This window comes from Pteropus medius, unplaced genomic scaffold, assembly GCF_902729225.1.
Source record: "Pteropus medius unplaced genomic scaffold, Ma_sr-lr_union100, whole genome shotgun sequence".
In the NCBI taxonomy this organism is placed as follows: Eukaryota; Metazoa; Chordata; class Mammalia; order Chiroptera; family Pteropodidae; genus Pteropus; species Pteropus medius.
Genome location: NW_024350325.1, coordinates 7,893,440 through 7,915,970, shown reverse-complemented (window position 1 = coordinate 7,915,970; position 22,531 = coordinate 7,893,440). Strand labels below are relative to the sequence as shown.

The following is a 22,531-nucleotide window of genomic DNA, read 5'->3' as shown; positions in this document are numbered from 1 at the left end:
TTTCTTCCACTGAAGTACAAACTGAATTGTTTACTTGCCAAAAATAATTTTTTGTTATTTAGAAAAAGTAACAGCCAAATCGTAGGGTTTTTTTTTTCACAGTTCTTTATTAATAGTTCCCCCTGACCAAAGCACCTTCTATAAGGTGCAGAAAATGTGGAACACGTTACTGAAAATGTCTTTGCCACCAGATCATTAGTGTCTCATTCCCGTTAGCTTGCTGATAAGGTCAAGGACTGGAATGAGATGCTGTTTCACGTGCTTTCTTCTATTGATGAGCCAGGGTGCTGTGGTGGGAAAGAACTGAACAGAAATCAGGGGACCTGGGCCTTTGTTCTGGCTCGGTTGCCAGCAGTGACTTTGGGTGAATCCGTCTGGATCTATTTCCTCACTTGCAAAATGAGTAACATTAAAGTCTAAGGTCTAGTTCTAAGATACTAGGTTCAGAGGACTTTTGTCTCTGTCATCCTGGCTCTCCCAGAGATGTGCCTAGGTGAATGTAGGAATCAGCTGTGGCCTGATCTCCTTTTCCCTTCCCTGTTAACCTCCTAATAGCAGAGGACAAGTTGCCACTTCCACCAAACCATGTAGGGGGTGGGGCAGTCTGCGCCTTTGGCTCACCTCCTCAGAGCTGCTGGAACTTGGGGACATCCAATGCCAGAATCGGTCCTAAGTGTATTACTCTGTCGCTCAGAGCCTAGCAGTTGGCCACAATAACCATTGCCATGAAAACAAGAAGCTCCACCCTCCCTTATTCCAAAATTCAAAGGCCAACTTGACAATTCACCTAAAAAAAAAAAAAAGTATATGGAACCAGAAACATCCTAGTTGATAATAATTTCCAGTGATCTTATGGAAGAAAATGTAGAATTACACATTAATTTGGTGAATGCCTAACCATAAGTTGCCCACTTCCTTATGGACCCATTTTTTTTAGCAAGCCAGCTACTTCAGTCACAGTGTACCAAATCTAAGTCTACTAATGGATAAGCAATTGAGACCAAGTAAATTTAGGAATCAGCTGTGAGCTGATTTAATAATAATTTTTCTAAAAATTTTTAACAATACAGTGAAAAGTGTTTATATCAACTTCGTGTTTTAATAACTACTTTTAAATAGTGTCAGAATATTCTAAATATTGTATCATTCATATTTGTGTGCATTTGGGATGGTGAACCTTTAGAATATAAAGGTCTTATTTTACACTTGCACGAAATGGAATTTTGTACTGAGTAACTTCCATGTCACTATAACAGGAGCCCCACTTTCAAATCCGTGTACAAAGCAGTCCAGGCGTTCAGCATGCCTCACAGACCATCAGGTTAGCGAAGCTGGAGACTGGCCTTCTGATACTGGGCCTAGTGCAAACCCTCTTGGCAAAATGGAACGTGAATGAAATGACTGAGTATGTGTGTAAGATATACATTTTTTATCTTTCATAAAAAACAATCAGGCTTAAAACAGAGAGCAAAATATTCTTAGTTTTCCTTTCTCCATAAGTCACGTTTCTGAGACATGTTGTATAAAGTAAGGGATGCAGATGATAAAACTGAATTCTAAAAAGGAAAGCCAAGTTGTTTTATTTTTGTGATTTGTTTGGGTGGTTTGAAAAAAGTATTTTAAAAATGAATACAGCAGAGAGAGAACCAAGAAACTCTCTACGCTGGACGTAATAATCAAAAGATTTGGTTCTGCACAACTTGGCCTGGAAGCCCATTCCTTAGGGAGTGGCGCATCTCGGGCCTTGACCTTCAGTGCCTGGCGCCCAACAGAGGTCACGCGGCATTGCTTTAGCTGCCTCTAAGCAGCAACTGCCTTTCGAGGCAGCAGAGTTCAGGAGCCATGAAAAATAAAAATAAGAAAAATTTTAATCTTGAAAATGAATTTAACGTTTGTTAGGTTTATTGTACAGTATAGATTCAATGGAGTTGATCCAACAATGCCTGACTGCAAATTCCACTACATTTTACATTTATTTTGGATTGAAACAGAGAAGCTTAGTTTGTCCAATGTGTTTAATCTTTTTTTTTTTTTAGAAAGACTGTTATGAGTTATTTATGTAGTTACCACAAAATGCCAGACAATTTCTAGCTAAAACTTCACAGCAACTTCCTTGTAAACAAATGGTAACAGGAGCCATGCATCTGGCTCCAGAAGATGATTTCCTAACACACTGACAGGCGTCATGTGAACATCAGGCCTTCTGTGTAATGAGCCTGGGCACTTTTTTTTTTATAAGTGACAGTTTTAGTTTATTGTAGTAAAATGAATAACCCAAAATTTACTATTTTAAAGTGTACAATTCAGTGACATTTAGTATATTTACAGAGTTATACAACTATCACCACTATCTAGTTAGAACATTTTCATCACCCCACAGGAAACCCTGAACGCCTTAAACAATTATTCATTTTTCCTTACCCTCAGCCCCTGGCAACCACTAATCTGTCTTCAGTCTGTGGATTGGCCTGTTCTAGATATTTTATATAAATGGAATTATACAAAATATATGGTCTCGTGTGCCTGGTTTCTTTCGTTAGCATAATGTTTTCAAAGTTCATCTATGTCGTAGCATCAGTACTTCATTCCTTTTTATGGCCAAATACTATTCCATTGTGTGGCTATATCATAATTTGTTTGCCCATTCATCAGTTGATGGATTTTTGGTTATTGAGAATAGTGCTGCTATGAACATTCATGTACAAGTTTTCGTTTGAACAAATTCTTCAATTCATTTGATGTGTACCTGGGAATGGAGTTGCTCAGTCTTATGGTAATTTAGTAACTTACTGAGATACTGCCAAACAGTATCTTCCCCGCTGCCGCCAACATTCCCACCAACAATGTTCAGGGTTCCAATTTCTCCCTTTCCTCACCAACATTTGTTAATTATCATTATTTAAAATTGTAGCTGGCCTAGTGGATTTGAAGTGATATCTCATGGTTTTGATTTGCATTTCACTAATGACTAGTGATGTTGAGCATTTTTTCATGTGCTTATTGGCCATTCGTGTATCTTTCTTCAGTAAGATGTCTACTTAAATCCTTTGCCCCTTTTTATTTTATTTTTTAAATAATTTTTTATTTTTCAAACACAGTTGGCATACAATTGGCAAATTGATATTATATTAGTTTCAGGTGTACAACATAGTGATTAGACATTTATATAACTTATGATTGCTCCATTAAATCTAGCACCCATCTGACACCATACATAGTTATTATATTATTGACTATATTCCTTATGCTATACTTTACATCTACATGACTATTTTGTAACTACCAATTTGTACTTCTTAATCCCTTCCCTGTTTTCACCTACCCCTGAAACCCCCTCCCATCTGGCAGCCATCAAAATATTCTCTGTATCTATGAGTTTGTTTCTGTTTTGTGTCTTTGTTTATTTTGTTCTTTAGATTCCACTTGTAAGTGAAATCATATGACATTTGTCTTTCTACGTGTGACTTACTCCACTCAGCACAATACCCTCTAGGTCCATCCATATTGTTGCAGATGGCAAGATTTCATTCTTTTTTATGGCTGAGTAATATTCCATTGTATGTATGTATCACCTTTTTTTATCTGTTCATCCACTAATGGACACCCAGGTTGCCTCCATATCTTGGCTATTGTAAATAATGCTGTAGCGAACATATGGATTCATATGTCCCTTCGAAGTAGTGTTTTGGGTTTGTTCAGATAAATAACCAGAAGTGGGATTATTGGGCCTTTCTTTGTCTCTTGTTATAGCCTTTGTTTTAAAGTATATTTTGTCTGGTATAGTATTGCTACCCCAGCTTTGTTTGTTTGTTTCCAGTTTTATGAAATATCTTTTTCCATACCTCTACTTTTCAGTCTGTGTGTGTGTCTTCTGATCTGCACTAAGTCTCTTGTAGGCAGCATATGTAAGGGTCTTGTTTTCTTATCTATTCAGCCACTCTATCTTTTGCTTGGAGCATTTAATGCATTTATATTTGTAATAATTGTTGATAGATATGTGGTTATTGCTGTTTTATTATTTATAATTTTTGTCTTTTTTTCCTCCTTCTTCTTAAAGAAGTCCCTCTAATATTTCTTGCAATATTGGTTTGGTGGTGATGAACTCCTTTAGCTTCTTGTCTGGGAGGCTCTTTTTCTGTCCTTCAATTCTAAATAATAGCTTTGCTGGGTAGAGTAATCTTGGTTGTAGGTCCTTGCTTTTTCATCAATTTGAATATTTCATGCCAATGCCATCTGGCTTGTAAGATTTCTGTTGACAAATCAGCTGCCAGTCTTATGGATGCTCCCTTGTTGGTAAGTAATTGCTTTTCTCTTGCTGCTTTTAAGATTCCCTCTTTGTCTTTAACCTTTGGCATTTTAATGATGATGTGTCTTGGTGTGGGCCTCTTTGGGTTGATCTTGTTTGGAACTCTGCACTTCCTGGGCTTGTATGTCTATTTCCTTCACCAGGTTAGGGAAGTTTTCTGTCGTTATTTATTCAAATAAGTTTTCAATTTCCTGCTCACCCTCTTCTTCTTCTGGGTGTGAATGTTGGTATGTTTACTGTTGCCCCAGAGACCCCTTAAACTATCCTCATTTCTTTTTTCTTGTTGCTGTTCAGATTGAGTGTTTTCTGCTATCTTGTCTTCCAAATTGCTGATTTGATCTTCTGTGTCATCTAATCTATTTTTGATTCCTCTTAAGGTATTCTTCATTTCAGTTTTGTATTCTTCATTTCCAACTGGTTCCTTTTTATATTTTCTAGCTCTGTTTTTATGTTTTCTATTTCTTTGTTAAAGTTTTCAGAGTTTATCTACTTTAAAAGTTCATTGAGCATTCTTATAAATAGTATTTTGGACTTTGCATCTGGTAGATTGCTTGTTTTCATTTTGTTTATTTCTTTTTCTGGAGATTTGTTCTGTTCTTTCATTTGGGACATGATTCTTTGTCTCTCCATTTTGGCTGCCCCCCTGTGTTTGTTTCTATGTAATAGATAGGGCTGCTGTCTCCTGGTCTTAGTAGAGTGGCATTATATAGTAAGCGTGCTGTGAGGCCCAGCGGCACAGTCTCTACTGATCACCTGAGCCAGGTGCTCCAAGTATGTCCCATGTATGGGTTGTATGTGCCCTCCTGTTGTAGTTGAACCTTGGTTGCTGTTTGCACATAAGTGTGATGGACTGATCCTTGGACCTATAGGTCGTAAGGACTAACCAGTGAGGGACTGACCCTACAGAGCAGGATTTGCTTTAGCAAAACTCTGATACCTGTCCAGTCTGCCCTTTGAGTGTGTGGTTCTCAGATGCAGCCCTTTAGGGAGCTCCAGCTCTAAAGCTGGCCACTAGGTGTGCCAGCCCTGGGGCATCCTGGGAAGGGCCCCATTGCAACCCAAGTTTAGCCGCAGTCTGTGCCCTTCCCAGAACCACCTTGCTTGAGCCACCAAGCAATCTGCAGATACTGTTACCTCCTTTTTAAAAGGGTTGTTTGTATTTTTGTTTTTGAGTTATAGGAGTTCTTTATGTATTCTGGATTATAGACACCTATCATATTTATGCTTTATTAATATTTTCTCCCATTCTGTGTGTTGTCTTTTTACTCTCTTGATAGTGTCCTTTGACACACAAAAGTTATGTTTTTTTTTTTAAGAGATAACGGTATATTTTAATTTGTAGAATCAAGAATCATTTGTTCTTTAGTACAGTGTTCAACAAACAAACTACACTCACCTATTGGTACAGAAATGGCACCCTGCCACTTCCCTGGGGAATTAATCCAGACAGATTTATTCCTGAGCAACTCATTAGCTATGTGTCTGCCAGCAGTCGCCCTCTCTCCCTTATTACAGTGATATGTAAACACTCTCTCTTATGCAGAATAACGGAAATGCAGTCTTTCATTGAACTGACTAGCCATATACAGTGCAGCCCCATTGATTTGTCTATGGATTTGATATAGTCTGAACTCCAGGTTGAGACCTCACATCATTTAACCTTCTGATGACCGCAAAGACCCTTTAGAATCCAGCAGTAATACACAAAAGTTTTGACCTTTGATGTTTAGTTTATCTATTTTTTCTTTAGTTGATTTTGCTTTTGGTCATAGCTAAAATACATTGCCAAGTCCAAGGTCATGAAGTTGCACCCCTATATTTTCCTCTAAAAGTTTTCTTAGCTCTTATATTGAGGTCTTTGACCAATTTTGAGTTAATTTTTATTTATGGTATGAGGTTAGGGCTCAACTTTATTCTTTTGCATTTGGATATCGAGTTATCCCATGTTGAGTTTTTCTTTTTTTATCATGAAAAGGTGTTGGATTTTGTCAAGTAATTTTTCTGCATCAAGTGAAATGATCGTGCGGTTTCTTTCACTGTACTAATGTGGTGCGTTAGTTTCCTGGGGCCGCTATAGCAAAGTACCATAGACTGAGTGGCTTAAAACAATGGAAAGTTATTTTCTCAAAGTTTTGAGACTAGAAGTCCAAGATCAAGGTGTCAGCAGGATTGGTTCCTTTTGGAGGCTTTTAGAGAGAATCCGTTCTGTGCCTCTCCTGGCTTCTGCTGGTTGCCAGCAATCCTTGGCATTCCTGGCTTTATAGCTGCATAACTCCAATCTCTGTCTCCATCTCCACATGGCATGTTCCTCTGTGTATCCCTGTGTGTCTCTGTGTCCCAAATATCTCTCTTCTAATAAGGATACTAGTCATTGGATTAGGGCGCATCCTAGCCCAGTATGACCTCATCTTAATTTGATCACAGCCCTATTTCCAAATGAGATCCCATTCGTAAGTACCGAGGATTAGGACTTGGACATGCATCCTTCGAAGGGACACAGTTCACCCCAGTACATGTGGTGTAGTACATTGACTTTATTATGTTGAGCCACCTTGTGTTTCTGGAATAAATCCTACCTGGCCATGGCATATAATCCTTTTAATATGATGCTGGACTTAGTTTGCTTGAATTTCGTTGAGGATTTTTGCATCTTTATTCATAAAGGAAATTGGTCTGTAGTTTTCTTGTGATATCTTTGTCTGGCTTTGGTATCAAGGTAATACTATAACTCATAAGAGGTAATACTATAACTCATAAGGTAATACTATAACTCATTATAGTATTATAACTCTTTTTTATATTTTGGAAGAATTGAAGTAGTTGGTGTTAATTCTTTAAAAGTTTGCAGAATTTACCAGTGAAGTCATCTGGCCCTAAGCTTTTCTTTGTTGAGAGATTTTTGATTACTGATTCATTCTCCTTATAGAAAAAATTTTTAAAGATTATAAGAGAACACTATGAATTATTATTCATCAACAAATTAGATAACCTATAACAAATGTGAAAGGGGAATTACTGATGAAATGGGCAAATCCTTAGGAACACACAAACTACCAAACTGACTCAAGAAGAAATAGAAAATCTGATTCATAGACTAGCTCTCTTGTCACCTGCACCATGAGCCCTTCTGTTCCAAAAGCAGAATCTAATATAATCTCCATCTCCTTTGAACTTCTGCAGCCTCTTATTTCTTCCTTATAGGTTCCTAACATCCTTTTGTAGTTTTCTCCATCCCCATATTTGCTGAGTTGGGGGAACCTTTAGGGCTCAACTTTGTAGCCCCCACTGTTCCATAACCAATCCTTCTTCCTAGTATGTTCAGAGTAGAGTCGTGCACTGTTGAGGTACAGAATGTGGAGGCTGTGGGCAGAGGGGCTGGTGGTGCAACACTCAGACCTTTTAGAGTCAGGAGCACAGAACATGCAACCAGAGAGCTATATGGGAGTCAGTACTTTTGTGGGTATTCTGGTCCTGTAATCATACATATAGCATATAGCATCTAACTAGGAAGTATGTCCATTGCAAAACATCATGCCAATCAGTATTAAAGTTTTGAGTGATTGTGTCCTATAATTATAGTTGTCTCTGTCTTTTATAGTAGAGCTGAGCTATTAGTCCAGTATTATGATTTCAACCTGGAGCACACATAAGAGCTTTATCAAAATACAGAATGCCAGACCCCCAGCCCAGATCTGCTGAACTGGAATCTCTGGGAGGTGGGGCCTGGGCAATTGTAAATGTTAAAACTCCATATACATAAGAAAACAGTAACACTGGTGACCTCCAGGGAGGGAAGGTAAGAGGGAGACTTTTCACCTTTGTCCTTTTTGAATTTTGAGCCAGATGAATATATTAAATATATTATACATTGAATACATTACATTAAATATATATCGAATATATTGTATTCAATATGTAATTATATATTTAATTGTAACTTAAAATATATAATTATACAATTTTAAATATATTAAATATATGTATATAGAATATATAGAAAACAAATGTGAAAGGGGAATTACTGATTTTCCTCAATAAGGAAGTTTGATCTAGGCTTTCTACGTTCTGCTAACACAGGTACCATGTAAAACACAAGTGGGATCCGCGTCGTCCCTGGTGTGCGTTCTTTGTCCTCTATGTTTGTCTCTTTATGTTTCAGGTGTTTGTGGCCAGTCCTCACAAAACGCAGCCTATCGTGGAGATTCTATTAAAAAATCAACCCAAGCTCATTGAGTTTCTGAGCAGCTTCCAGAAAGAAAGGACGGACGACGAGCAGTTCACTGACGAGAAGAACTACTTGATAAAACAGATTCGAGACTTGAAGAAAACAGCCCCTTGAAGTCTCAGCGTTTCCTGCCACAGTCACTTCCTCATTTGTTCAGTTTGTACAAAGTGTCATTTCAAAAAGTAATCATTCTTGGCAAGGCTTTTGAGGTGCCTGTTTTTTCTCAAGTCATTGTTCGGGGTAGATAGAATATAAACATTTGAATGAAAAAGAATTAACCTAGAATAATATATTCATTTTAATCAAGTCTGTGATTATTTATGAGAAATCAGACCCATTGTATTAGGCATTGATAACAGCGATTTTAACCCTTTTTTGGTGACAGGCGGCAGGGCCGTGTGCTTGCAGACCTGAGCCCTCAGTCGCTGTGAGCCGGCAAGGAAGAGCCCAAATGATGGGCATCACTGAGTCCTCAAAGAGGATTCAGTTCACAGAGAAGAGCTGGGCATGGGACCAGAGGCATAAGACAGTTTCACCTATTTGCACTTGGATAAACACATTTCTTAAGGCGCTGAAAGATCTGAAACAATATGATCCATGTTTTTAGTCATTATGTATTCTTGTTCCCGGCCCGTGTCTTTTGACAGTAGTTCATGGTTCCTGACTTCCTGGGGAATCGGGGTCCACTTCCCTGCCCAGCCCTCCTTGCTGCTCACTTGTCCCACGTTCCATCCTCAGCACGCCTGGCTCCTGGCACACCCCGACTCCATCCTGCGGTGGGGGTGGGGGGTGCTAGCGTGGAGCCAGTGAAGTACAGATAGGGTGGGTTAGCAAGAGGCACGGGCTGAGGGGACCCATGTGGTGTAACCCGCTCACTTGAGAACTTGGAACAGATAGTTGAGAACCACAGCTCTAGCTCTGGTCACCACTGTTTCACACTGACTTCTGTCGCATTTGTGAATGCGTGGAGTGTTTCATCCGTAATTCTTACGATGGGAAAAATGTTTTGTGGTTAAGGTGTGTTTTAGATTAGGAATCATTGCATTGCGATGCCTAGTGTGTACAAAACCATGTGTCCAGAGGGTTGCACAAATCTTTATACCACTTTTATGTAATAAGGGAACATTGCCATTGGGAGGGCAAATGATTAAATGCATGGAACAATTCTCAGATGACTAAACAAAATTTTTTCAGTTTATTTTCTAATAATCTATCACTCTAATTTCCCATCAAAGTCTTCAGTGAGAAGGTAGAAAACCTGTAAAATGTTGGTCCCAAATACTCTCTTGCATACTAGGATGATTAAGGATTTAATTTGTGTTTTTTAAAAAAGGCATGGAACCAAAAAAAAAGTCATGGTTTGTTTTCAGACCTCAAGTATATAAAATGAAAATTTAAAGCTATATTTACAAGACATTAAAGGAACAATCATTAACCTGTATTCTTTTCACAATTCTGTTTCTACATCATGACTTATTGCCTTTTGTAGGAGCCTTGACTTAACAATATTGGGTGCCGTATTCTCCACCCAGAGAGGGGGCGACCCCTCTCTAGGGGTCCTTCTCCAGGGTCAGCGCCCTCTGTACATTTTGCATCTGAAGAATTATCTGGCAGGGTTTCACCCATCTTGGCTGGGGCGCAGGTTCATGTTCTTCTGTGCCCAGCGTGGAATCCTGAAGCATATGGCGTGGGACCCGCGGGACCTTCTATATCAGCTCTAGCCGTGGCCAGCAGGGGAGGGTCAGCCAGCAGCCTGTCTGACGACCTTCATTTCTTAGTCACTGAAGTCTGACCACTTTTATGACATTCCCAGACAGTCCGAAGTCCTTTAGAATTTGATTTTCTTGTTTTGCTTATTTGGTTAAAAGAGATGAATGTAAAAAAAAAAAAGGGCACAATAACCATTGTAAATGTATTTAGTTGCTTAAATACTGTCCCACAACATTATGGGACATGTGTTTTCAATTGAAAAGCAAGGTCTTGACATAACCTTTCAAAGTCCTTTAGAATTTGATTTTCTTGTTTTGCTTATTTGGTTAAAAGAGATGAATGTAAAAAAAAAAAAGGGCACAATAACCATTGTAAATGTATTTAGTTGCTTAAATACTGTCCCACAACATTATGGGACATGTGTTTTCAATTGAAAAGCAAGGTCTTGACATAACCTTTTTTGATAAATATATGTTATTTCTCCCGGGCTTAAATTAGCTCTTTGCTAGCAACCCCTCATCCTAGTTTAGTACCTGTCAAACAAAACTAGAGTCTTAAGAGGGAATAAATGAAGTGGCTGGGTTTTTGCTGTAATACAAATTTGTAAATTATTTACGTGAAAAAGGAAGCCAAAAGCTCACAGTCAAAATATGTTTGCACAAAATTCACTGTAAATATTGTGAGAATTGAATTTTGAAAAGGTCATATTTAATAAGCTATTTCAAAAGCACACATTTAAAATAAAGACTGATCAAATAAAAAGGTGCCACATACTCCGTGGTTGGTCTCATTCCTCTACATGTCCTGCGTCTGTGTTCTTGCCACCGCCCCAAACGGGGGAAGTGCAGGCGGAGCACAGGCAGCCTCTCGGTGGGTGTTCAGGCTGCCCGAAGCCCCCCACCGTCCTCTGCGTGCTCCCCTGTCAACACTGTCCTTAGACGCAACTGCCATTGACGGAGCACCGCCTGCCCGGCACTGAACATACACATCTCGTTATCAGTGCCTCACAACAGCCAGAGTCCATTCCCATTTTATATTTGAGGAAACTGAGGCTGTGAGCAGCTTAATAATCCCAGACAGCATGGGCTAGACCTGGGACACAAACCCACAGTGGCCTGAACCCAAACCTCTACTCTTCTTCCCTCTTTCTTCCTCAAACAAGGAAAGTCTAGGGTGTCAGAAACTGCTTTATGCCCCCTCCCCCACTGCAGCCAGGGAGGCTTCTGGGGTAGAGCGAAGCCAGCAGAGGTTGGGACCATAATGTTCTTGGACGAAGCTCTCGGCTAAAGCCAGGCATATGCACAAAGGTTAGGATTATCCTTGGAGAAAAGGCCGAGTGGCACGCAGCCCTGTCCAACTGTTCTTGACTGCCAGCCTCCGTGGGTTCAAAGCCTCTGTCACTAACCCAACTGGTTTGTCTGTTTGGAACACAACTGCTCTGAGCCAGTGTGCAGTCTGGAAATTTCACAAGGCCCACAAGTGATTGTTAATAATGTGAAGGAAAATGAAATAGAAAAATTACTAGAATTTTTAAATATGAAAAGATAGTTGTTTCAAAATAGATCTTTACAGATCTTTCAAGTCTACTATATTAAAGGAAGTTAAGATTTTTGTATTTCTTGCTTTTGCTATTTTATCCAAAAGACCAATGTACATGTGGCATGAATAATCACCATCTTTTCATCCATGTCCTTTCGGGAAGGTTTTGGATATTGTGATGAGGGCCTGTAGTTAGATAAAGGCCTGAAATATACAAAGAGACCTTGGAAAGCTAGACTCGTTCTGAAGAAGACTGAAAAGATTAAAGATGGACGTGAACAAAACAATTTTATTTTGAAATATGGGAGGTACTGTTTTGTAACTGCCGTAATGAGAGCAAAGTAAAGCAGAACGATAATCCTGGCCTGCACTAGGCCTCCACAGACACCTTATTCAATTGTGCCAGTCTCTACTACAGAGGAGAACATTCAATCAAAAAGGGTGAGTAACTTGCTCCAGACCAGCTGGCAGCAGAGGCAAGATTTAGGGCCAGATCTGGCCCCAAAAGCTGAATCTTTGCAAACCAGGCTGAGTGTCCAGGCCACCTCCCACCAGGCCTGCTCTCCACCCTGCAGGCAGACACTTCATTCATCATGGCCACCAAGGAACAAAGGGAATCCTGGAATCCAGGGCTAAAGGGTAACTCAATGCGAAGAGTTCAAAAGCTCCATTCACTTAAGGGAGGTAAGTTTACTTCACTGGGTTGGCTGATGTTTGGAAGATCAAATGAGACCTAGGTGTAAGATAGGGAATCAGCCTTGAATCTCTCTGTCACTTGGAGCAATCCCTTAAATATACAGATATTATTTCGAATCGCAGTTCTACACCTGCTTTTGTTTCCTCGGCTTGCCTTTTCCGATGGACATCATAGTAGCTTAGACCTGCTGACAGGAGCAGCTGCTGCCTCGCCAGCCATTCCTGCATTTCACGTTCCTCGGTGGCCCGGCACCACCGGGTTACGGTGAGGCAGACATTCCGATGGAAGGCCCTCCAACTCCTGTGGGCATCGCCTGTCCCTCATCACTGCCTCCCAGGGAAGCGGGTGTACAATCACCAATACCCTCAAATAAGTTACAAAACCACTCAAAAAGTCACGACTCCTTTACCGTCAGTTCCATATTGATCGTACTTTAATCACTGCACTGTCAGCCATTATGTTACTTTAAAAAGCTGTGAACGTAGGGGCTCTTTGAGAGAACATGTAATACATATTAATTTATCCTTCGAGGAAGGTTGGAAAAAATGAGTTCCCTTAGTTTCAGTTCTTCTGAAATTTAAAGCCTAAACCAATCAAAATATTTATTTATTTATTCAAATGCTTCTTTCTTCACTTAATTCAAAATCCAGTGAACTCGTTCTCCTTGGCCTTGAGGGGCTGTCCGGGGACCAGAACCACGGAGTGACACACCAGGCTTACCGGAGGGATGAGAGCTGGGTAAGCGGCCTTTATAAGCGCATCCCTCTAGGCTGGGCACCGGGCCTGTGTCCGCAGCGAAGGGAAGATGGTCTTGCAGTGGGGGCCCAGGAGGAAGAGCTGGTCTGCATCCCACACCGCCCCGCCTCCCAGCCCTACCTTCTGGGTGTGTCCCGCTGGGCAGCGCCCCTGGCCCAGCCCGGGTTAGCAGAAGCTGAAGGAGGAGGTGCAGGTGGTCCCCCACTCCTGTAGGGTGAGCCAGCAGGTCTGCGGCTACCCGTGCACCGACCTTTCCAGTGCAAATGTGGCTGCCACCTCATTTCCCCTCAACTCTGACAGCTCTCTTGAGACCAGCCCAATTTCATTAATTCCAGAAACGTGTTCCAGCTCAGCTACATCCACACATCACAAAGTCACCATTTCTGTTCTGTTCTGAGGGCCCTGTGTCCACAGCCTCTTTATGTCCTCGCCCTCTCGAAGACCTCTGTTTTTCACTCTAAAATGACACGAGGGCTTTGTGTGAAATCGATGCAACCGTGGGGACTTTGGGCACCGCCACGCCTGGACGTAATCCCAGCGCCACTGAGCTTCCGTTTCCTGCTGGGAGAAGGAGGCGAAAAGAGGATGCGCGTCACAGGGTGGGCGTGGGAATCAGCGAGTTACAGCACGTGACTTGCGGGCTCGGGAGAGGCGCCCGCGTTGCCCCCTCGGCACCCCGTGGGCCCGCCGCAGGGGGAGGAGGAGGTGGGAGGAGGCGGGAGGAGGAGGCGGGGGAGGAGCACGTCCACTGCAGTGCGGGATCCAGGAGGAAGAGCCACGGGGCGCGAAGCTCAGCGCGGTCAGAGACGCGCGGGGCGCGAGCCCATGTGGGCCTGTGGACGCCGGAGGAGGCTGGGAGCCGGGCCTTGGGCGCTGGCCTAAGGGTTAACGCCGTGTCTCGGCAGCTGGTCTTTAAGCAGCAAGCGCTGTGCGAACCTCCACGTCTGAGCCGAGCAAGGAGGCTCTGCACGGGCGGCGCTGGGCAGGGGCACCAGACGGCCAGACCCGCCAAGAACAGCTCCTGCTAACTGAGTCTTGCTCGGGCGGGCCCTGCTCTGGCTGCTTCACAGGCACTAAGCTCGCTCAGTCCTCAGAGCCATCCTAGGAGGCGGGTACTCTCATTACCCCGATTCTACCGACGTGAAGCCTGAGGCCCAGGATTATCCAGAGAGCACGCGGTGGAGCATGATTTCGACCCAGGGCCCAGAGGCAGGAGCTGTAGAACGTGGAGAAATTTAGGGCTTGGCACTGACCGGGCTTAGTTCTACACCATTTCTAGAAGACAAGGGCGGGGAAGAGGGTACCTCAGAGGCATGTGTCTGGTGACATGCTCGGCCACGACGGGACTTAGGTCGTGGAGCAGTCACAAGAGAGATGCTGAGCTCAGCGCTGGACCAGTCAGGTATCCAGCGCCTGAGACACAAGAATCGGAGCTCGAGAAAGGCGTGGGCCAGAGGCGCTGATTTGGGGGATCGCTGAGATTTGGGGGCAACCGAAGCCTGAGTGAGGAGGAAGCCATTCATTCATTACTCGCTGCAGTGCAAGTGTTGGAATCCACCTATCCTTTCTCCTGTTTTCCTTGTATTTTTACCTTTTCCGCAGCTGCCTCCTCCTTGAAGACTGTCTCCTCACCTCCCAGGGGAGGCTCAGGAGGAAACCGCGGTCCTTCCCTGTGGCCTCATCCTCCTGCTCAGTCAGGAGTGAGGGCTGCGGGGCTGCAGGAAGTCGAGCCGCGCCTCCCGCCAGCCCCTGGGTCCTCCGTCCCCGACAGCCATCAGGTTCTTCCTCGGTCTCCACCAGGCCTGGACGTGGCAACACCGATCTGAGCCTTCGTCTGAGCCAGTTAGCTACGTTGGCCAGAGCTGGTCATTGAAAGGTTTGGTATCCCCATTTCCCCAAAGACCACGCTGTCACACCATTTTTAAAAGTGCCATTGGGACAAAGGGCGACTGACCGCTCAGCCAGGGCCTTGTTGTTTCCACAGACCCTGTTCTCCGGAGGACCTGACCGAGACCCTAGTTTCTGGAACAGAGGCGAGGCCCTAACTGCAGCCTGTTGTTCCTGCTGCAGAGGAAGAAGCCTCTGCCATTTTCTGGGCACTGAACGTGACACTCACGTGGCCATGACCTGCCTGACCTATGAATGAGACTCTGTGCTGGGAGGGAGGAGGAGGGCGTGCCCGCAGCTGCTGGGCAGGTCTGGCAGCACCAGGCTGCCTTTCACCTTGACAAGGGACCATTTCCGAGCAGAGTGGTTTTTTTCCAGCTGTCATTTTTCTGAGTTTGTCTGGATCCAGGTGTAGCCAGGAAACACAGAGGAGAGGGCCAGGGCAAGGAGTGGGGCAGGGTCTTGCTCACCATCACTAACAGGAAAGGCTCAGAATGTGGCCCTGGCTTCATGGTCAGCTGGGGTCTGAGCTGCCTGTGGAAAGGCAGTGATGAGCTTGCGGGCCACCTCATTGGAGACAATCCCCTGGTGTCCCTGCAGTTCCAGCTCCTTCCCATGCTAGATGTGCCCACTCCTCAGAGCTCCTCTCTGTGGCCTCCCCTCGCCCCAGGAGGTGAGTCTATGAGTCATTCACCACAGAACAACTCACAGAATGGCGGCTGCCCAGGCTACCCAGGTTCCCAGGCTGCCCAAGGCCACTGGCTGAGGAGCTCAGGAAGGTGTAGAGTGCTGCCTCACCAAACGCAGCCCTCTCCACTGTCAGCCCTTCCCTCCCTCCAACTCCAGAACAGGAGACTGACTACCGCCAGCGAGCCATGCCCTGCCCTAAACTGGGGGCGGCAAGGTTGGGTCTTAACCTCATCCAGGGCTGCATGTGAGGGTCCAAAAGGCTGCAGACCACCAGACAAAACCCAGAGCCAGCCAATACCCCGGATCCACAGCTTCTGCTTCCAGTCTGCAAGAATTTCCCCTCATCTCTTCAGAGGAGGCTGACTCACCCAGACCAGTTCCCAGGTCCCTGGGAAGAGGCTCAGGTCTCTTTGAGGTCAAGGGAAGAGGAAGGCAAACCTGGTACACTGGGTTCACTCCATGTCCTGAGATGGGCAAATAGGGGCTCATCCCTCTGCTGCCCCCAGCTTGGCACAGGAAGGGAAGTACATTTTGCCCTTAGAGGCATATGTGGTCCTAGGATCCTGTTAGCACGCTCCTGCTCAGAAGCTTAATCTTCATCTTTCAAGACCATGCTACATACTGTATCAGTCAGCTCAACTGCCAAAACAAAACTCCACGGACTGGGCGGCTTAAACAACAGAAATTTATTTCTCACAGTTCTGGAGGCGGGGAAGTCCCAGACCAAGGGGCCCACCCACTCAGTTCCTGGTTTGGCAGATGGCCACCTTCTCCCTTTGTTCTCACATGGCCTTCTGATCAGTGCCCCACCCTTATGACCTCATTTAATCTTAATTATTTCCATAAGGTCCCACATCTAAATACAGTCATTTTGGGGGTTAGGCCTTCAACATATGAATCTTAAGGGTAAGGGAACAAAAATATTTAGTCCATAACAAATATTCTCCAGCGTAAGACACTCAAAATCTAGCCCAGAGTAAACTACCCACCTGAAGAGAGACATTCTGTTTCGGAAGAATGATAACTAGATAAGAAGTCACAAAAAGTAAGTCCTGAGTTGGTACGAGGTGATTCCGGTGAGGTGGTTTATTGGAAGGGTAGAATGGTTGTTGATATCATTTCCTCGTGTATTTTCCATGGCGACGCTCCTCAAAACCCTCAACTTTACTTCACCTCAGATCATCCCCCACCTGAGATGATGACTCTGGTTTCTGTATCTTCTCTGCGAAAGCCGAGCCCTCACACGCAACCGTCTTTCTCTCCTCTCTTTACACATCCAAGCACCTGCTTCTCCTCCCCGCTGAGGGAAGAGACGTCCCAACATTTCCAAGACTAACCCACTGCTTTTGCCTTAAATGTCTTTCCTTAAATAGCGTATTCTCCAGCTTATCAGAGTCCACCATCTTCAGTTGCTCTTTCTCCAGCATCCTTCCTGCTCTGCCATCCAACCTGGACAGGTCACCCTACCCAAAAAAGCCATTATTTGACCAAATTATCCTTTCTAGCCGCAAGCTTTTCTCCTTTATTACAGCCGATGAGAGTTTATACTCCAACTCATCTTAAAGCAATCTCTTTTCTTGGCTCAGGATGATCAAATCATAGGGCTGGAAGAGACCTGGGTTAGGACATTTCAGTTGGATGTGATAGAAACACATTTCTAATTAGCTTAAAAAAAATATTCACATACTGGGAACTCCAAAGGGTAATAAGAGTTTCAGGCATGGCTGAACCCAGGAACTCAAACCACGTCATCAGGGCTTTCTCGGTTTCTCCTCTGCCTTCTGCGTGTGGTTTCATTCTCAGGCATGACGTGTCCACATGGTGAGAAAGTGGCTATTGCTGTTCTCAAACCAACAAACTCTCCCGCTTCCCACCCAACTCCCCTCACCCAGAACAGCCCAGTAAAGCCAGCAGCTGCTCACTTCCTGCCCAGGGCCTTTCTTCCATGCTACTATTTCTGCCTGGAACTATCTTCCCAGCATTCTTTGTATGGTTGCCTCTCATTCTTATCCTTCATCTATCAGCTTAAATATCCACTCTTGGCTCCTGGCTTCCCGCCACATTAAAGCTACCTCCCCAGCTAGGTGGCGAACGCTCAGGGGTGGGGCAATGTTGGTTTCTTCACTGCGTCTTTCCCTTGTCGCTGCCCTGGGCACCACCACTTGGTAGATCCTGCCAACACCCTGCAACTCGGGCCCTCTTTCTGCTCGATCAGGCACACTCTTCCATCTGCTCCTCTATTCCCCACAAATGCACCTTTGCTCAGGCCTTCATCACTTCTCATTTTGAACCAACCAACAGCAATCCGATTGCTCCCCTTGCTTTCTCACTCCGTCCTGATGGGTTTTCCACACTGATGCTGGCGTGGTTGTTTAAGGATACAAATCCGATCGTGTCACTCCTCTGCTTGAAACCCTCTGTGCCTCCCTATAGCGCCTCAGAATTGTTCTCAAGGTGCTTCCTGCTTTCCCTCTTCTCTGCCAACCTCCTACTCCTCACCGGCTGATGCTACAACCATATGTACTTCCCCAATAGGCCATACTTCCATTCCATGGCTCCTCCATGCTCCCCACTCCCATTCAAGTCCTATAGAATCCAACAATGCTCAAATTCTAGTTTCACTTATAAGCTGTACCTGCCTCAATTTCTGGGACATGCAGCCAACAGGTGGCTAAAACAAATAACAATCTTTACTGTATTCTTCCTGCCAGGCCCTTATCAATGTTATCTGTGACTTGGGTGGAACAAAGGTAACACATTGATCAGATAACTCAGTGACCTCTGGCAACCCTGATGCCCCGAGTCTGGCCGCATCACCACTTGCCTGGATTCTTGTGGTACCTTTCTGTTTGGAGCCCTGGCGACTAGTCTCTCCCTGTGCTGGTCCTTCCTCCATTGGGCCTGCAATCATTCCCTTGGTAAAATGGACAGCACCTCCTGGGGGAGCTGTCAGGTGGACATGGCATACACAAAGCCAGAATTTTGAAGAGATGTGGAGTTGGAAACAGTTGTCAGCGCTTTCGTGGTCCTTGAAGCAAGAGGCAAGAAGGAAAGGGGAGACCCCTGGGATGAACAGGGAGATGAGAAACATGTGAAGTGTCATGGAAGCCAAGGAAGGAGTTTTAGAAGTGCCGGACAGTACGAGGCACTAACGGCCGCAGAGGCCAGGCAGAATTTGGCCATTAGCAGTTGAGAGCACCTTCCCACAGGAAGAATGGGGCAGAAAGTAGTAGCAGTTTGTGGAATGACCGAAAGATGAGATGTTACGAAAGCTAGCATGGGCTTTCGGGGAAAGGAAAACAATGGGTAAAGTGAAGTCTTTGTTTTCTGAAGGTTGGAAAAATGTATCAGTTAGCAACTGCTGTATAACAAATCCCCCCAAACTCAGTAAGTTAAATGAAACCAGTTATATATTCCTGCATGTCTGTGGGTGGGCTGGAGGTCGCCTAAATTAGTCAGGGCTGGCTGAAATGCATCTGGTGATGGCAGAAATGCAAGAGTAGGTGGGGACACAAAGCCTTTCTGGAGCCTAATATCAGAATGGGCATGATGACATTTCCACTTCATTCTACTGAATCCCAAATCAAGGGTGGAGAAATATACTCAAAACTGTTGATGGAAGGAGCTTGTAAAGCCATACGGTAAAGGATGTGAATACAGGGAAGGATGAAAAATTGCAGTCATTGATTCCTTCTATTATGGGAGACAAGCAGAGTTGGAGATGGGAAGAACAGAGACAATGGAGAGGGAGAGACTGGATAAATTTTAGTGAATACTGTGAAAATTGTGGCAGGCACTGAATTTGAAGAACGAGATTCATGTGTGGCTCTGTCAATTACTAGCAGTGCAGCCTTGGTTAAGTCACTGAACCTGAGACGTTATCTTTTCATTATCTGTAAAGTAGAAATGATCGTCCCTACATCATGTGTGAAAATTAAATGAAGTAATATAAAAAGTGCTTTACCATAAAGTGTGAACCTATTTAAATGACAGGAGAGGTGGGAGCCTGCCACAGATGGCAGGAACACAATGGCTCCTTTCAAGTACTGAAGGGCATTCATGTGGAAGGGGGCAAGACACAAAGAGGCCTGTGTTACAGACAAGGACTACTGCTGGAAATGAGGGGGTGACAGTGGGGGATGGGATTATGCCATAAAAATAACATTTTAGTCATGAGTAGGGTTCAAATGTGGCTTTGGGAGGTGGTGATTTCTTCATCTCGGGGGGTGTGAGCACAGAGCCCCGCTGGCCTGCTGTCTTTGGAGGACACTCGAAGCGGGGATGCAGTCTTTCACGGGCGGTTGGACGGATCAGAAGTTCCCAGCCAAGGGTGGCCGTGCCCCCACAGCCCCCACCCCAGCAGTGTTTTGTTTTTGCACAAATTTCCAGGTGATTCCAATGGTGTTTGGTAGGTGTGGACCAGGGGCACTAAATGTCCTCAGTGCTCAAAACAGCCCTAAACAATGGGAAATGGTCGCACTCAAAATGCCATAAGTGTCCCTGTTGATGAACTAGACTAGATGACTTCAGAGTTCCAATCTTGAGAGTCCAAATAAATGCATGTCTCATTTTTAGCAAATGTAAGCCAGCAAGACCCCTCCCCACCACAAACATACACATGCACTTTTTGCCACAATGCCTCACTGCCCTAATTGAAAAAGTATTTGACTTCAGAAGAATCTTGGATATGACTAAACAAGCACAGTCACAACAATAAAACATTATAATCCATTTCAAGAGCAAAATTATACTCAGTTTTATAAAACGGTCATAAATACACCATTGTGCAAAGGGCTATGAAAAGATTGTCAGGTACATAAATCACCAATTATTCTAGCACATAAAGACGGCCAGCTCCCCTGCTTAGAGACCTCGCATTAACTACCAAATTAACATGCTCCCTGAAATAAACAGTGCATCTGTAATGAACTATTATTTCGTTTGCCACTTAGAACACAAAAGTCTCTTTGGAGATGTGTTTTCTTAAAAAAGAAAATGTCTACGCAGTTTGAGCTAGTATCTTCTTTTCCATCAGCAGACATATTTTCTTGATTTGGGGGCATGGACCAAAATAGTAGATTTAGTAAATATTTGCTATTGATGATGATACTTCTCTAGCTGAGGCGTTTTTTAAAAGAAGGGCTGACCCTGCATTCTCTGTGTCGCCCTTGTCTCCCCATTAGCTTATTCAGAACCCATGTCATCCCAAAGCAGGGGGAGTGGTTGGCCAGAGAATGGCTGGAAGAGCAGTTCCATCTTAATGCAGATATCAAGCCACTACCAGGCCACTAGCAGTGACTCCTTAAAAGGCTTTCTCAACATGCATAGTCTGCAGAGGCCCCAGTGGCATCTGATTCCAGCCAATCCTCAGGGCTCAGGTAGGCAAGAAGAACTGAGGTGTGTTTGTCACTTTGGCAGCAACCCTGGCCAAGGGAGGTGGAGCCTCCCTGCCCCATATTGATCTTAAAAGGTGAGTGAGCCTTCCATCTATCGATCAGGGTTTAGGCATTACTATAGTAGTCATAATCGAGGCTTTCCCTAGCATGTTTAAGATACATTTTTAAACAAATTTTCAGAAATACACACTTGTGAGGCAAAACAAACTACTATCCAGAACCCTTCTCTCAGGTTCACCAACTAAAACTGGGCTTTGTAGATTTGAACTACTGCAACTTCTTAAGAAACGTCATCAAAGCTTCAATTTGAAGATACTTGACCTGCTGTCATTGCTGTAAGCATCAGGGAGGTGAACAGTTCCATTAAAAGGAGTGGTTCTGGGAACAGAACTCTGCCCAGGGGCCAGGACATTCTCAACAAGCATTAACTTATGTGATCTCCTCAGTGCCTGAGCGGCCTGTCCCTTTGGTGGCCCCTGATAAGCTCTATCTCCTGGTTTTCATGCCCAGTGCTAACCCCTCTCACGCGGACTCTGGGCCCGGCCACAATGACTGGCGTTGGCCAATGAGACCTTAATAAGCCTGATGCGATAGGAGGCTGGGTGGATGCGCGCACAGTGGGTGGTCCTCTTGGAGCACTCCCTTTCGGAGCCCTGGGCCACTGCGTACAGAGGCCTGAGCGCCCTGTCGGAGAGACTGCCCGGATAGATGCCTGGCCAGCCCCAAGCTGGGTCAGCCGTCCAAGCAGAGGTGCCGGAAACATGAATGGAGTCTCTTGGCTGTCTCAGCCTCAGTACTGCACCCAGCTGAGCCCCGCCCACAGCTGCGCACCAGTGGCTGGCAGCCCGGAGTGATCTCGGCCAGCGCCACAGGGAGCAGAACTGCCCAGCCGATCTTGCCCAAATTCTTGGCCCATAGAAAACTTTTGCTTTAGGTCCTTCATTAGATTATGCTAAAGTATTTTCATTAGATTATGCTAAAGTAATTTCAGCAGAAAAGTCCTTTCATAAGGCCACTTCAGCATCAAAATGAACCAGGAATGGCAAAATTACTGGTCAACACCACACATGTATCTGAGAGTATAACTATTTGCATTTTTAATATCATTGTTCTGTCCTTCCAGATGGTTTCCCAAATATTTCCTGCTTAAGCATATAGGTTTTTCAAAAACCTAAACCAATACAACTTTCTGCACCCACCAAGTACAGCTGATGATGCCCTCATAAATGTAATACTAGAAATCTGTAGGAAGTGCATAAGAACTGAACCTGTTTTTGTTGAGAGACTCGTTCTTTTCAAAGTAGCTATCTTTCATTTATCTTCAG

At 44.3% G+C, this 22,531-nt stretch overlaps 1 protein-coding gene across 3 annotated transcripts in view; it reads left to right on the top strand.

Annotated features, from left to right (window-relative positions):
- Nucleotides 1-11,014, top strand: part of CAB39L (calcium binding protein 39 like) — a 138,483-nt gene extending 127,469 nt beyond the window's left edge. For 2 of the 3 annotated variants that reach the window (XM_039839382.1, XM_039839383.1), the window contains one exon: nt 8,466-11,014. In XM_039839382.1, the coding sequence (XP_039695316.1) occupies nt 8,466-8,645 (180 nt within the window). In that variant the 3' untranslated portion in view covers nt 8,646-11,014. The remainder of the gene's footprint in view (nt 1-8,465) is intronic. The other variant, XR_005647884.1, reaches the window with a different exon arrangement.
- The last annotated feature ends 11,517 nt before the right edge of the window (nt 11,015-22,531 follow it).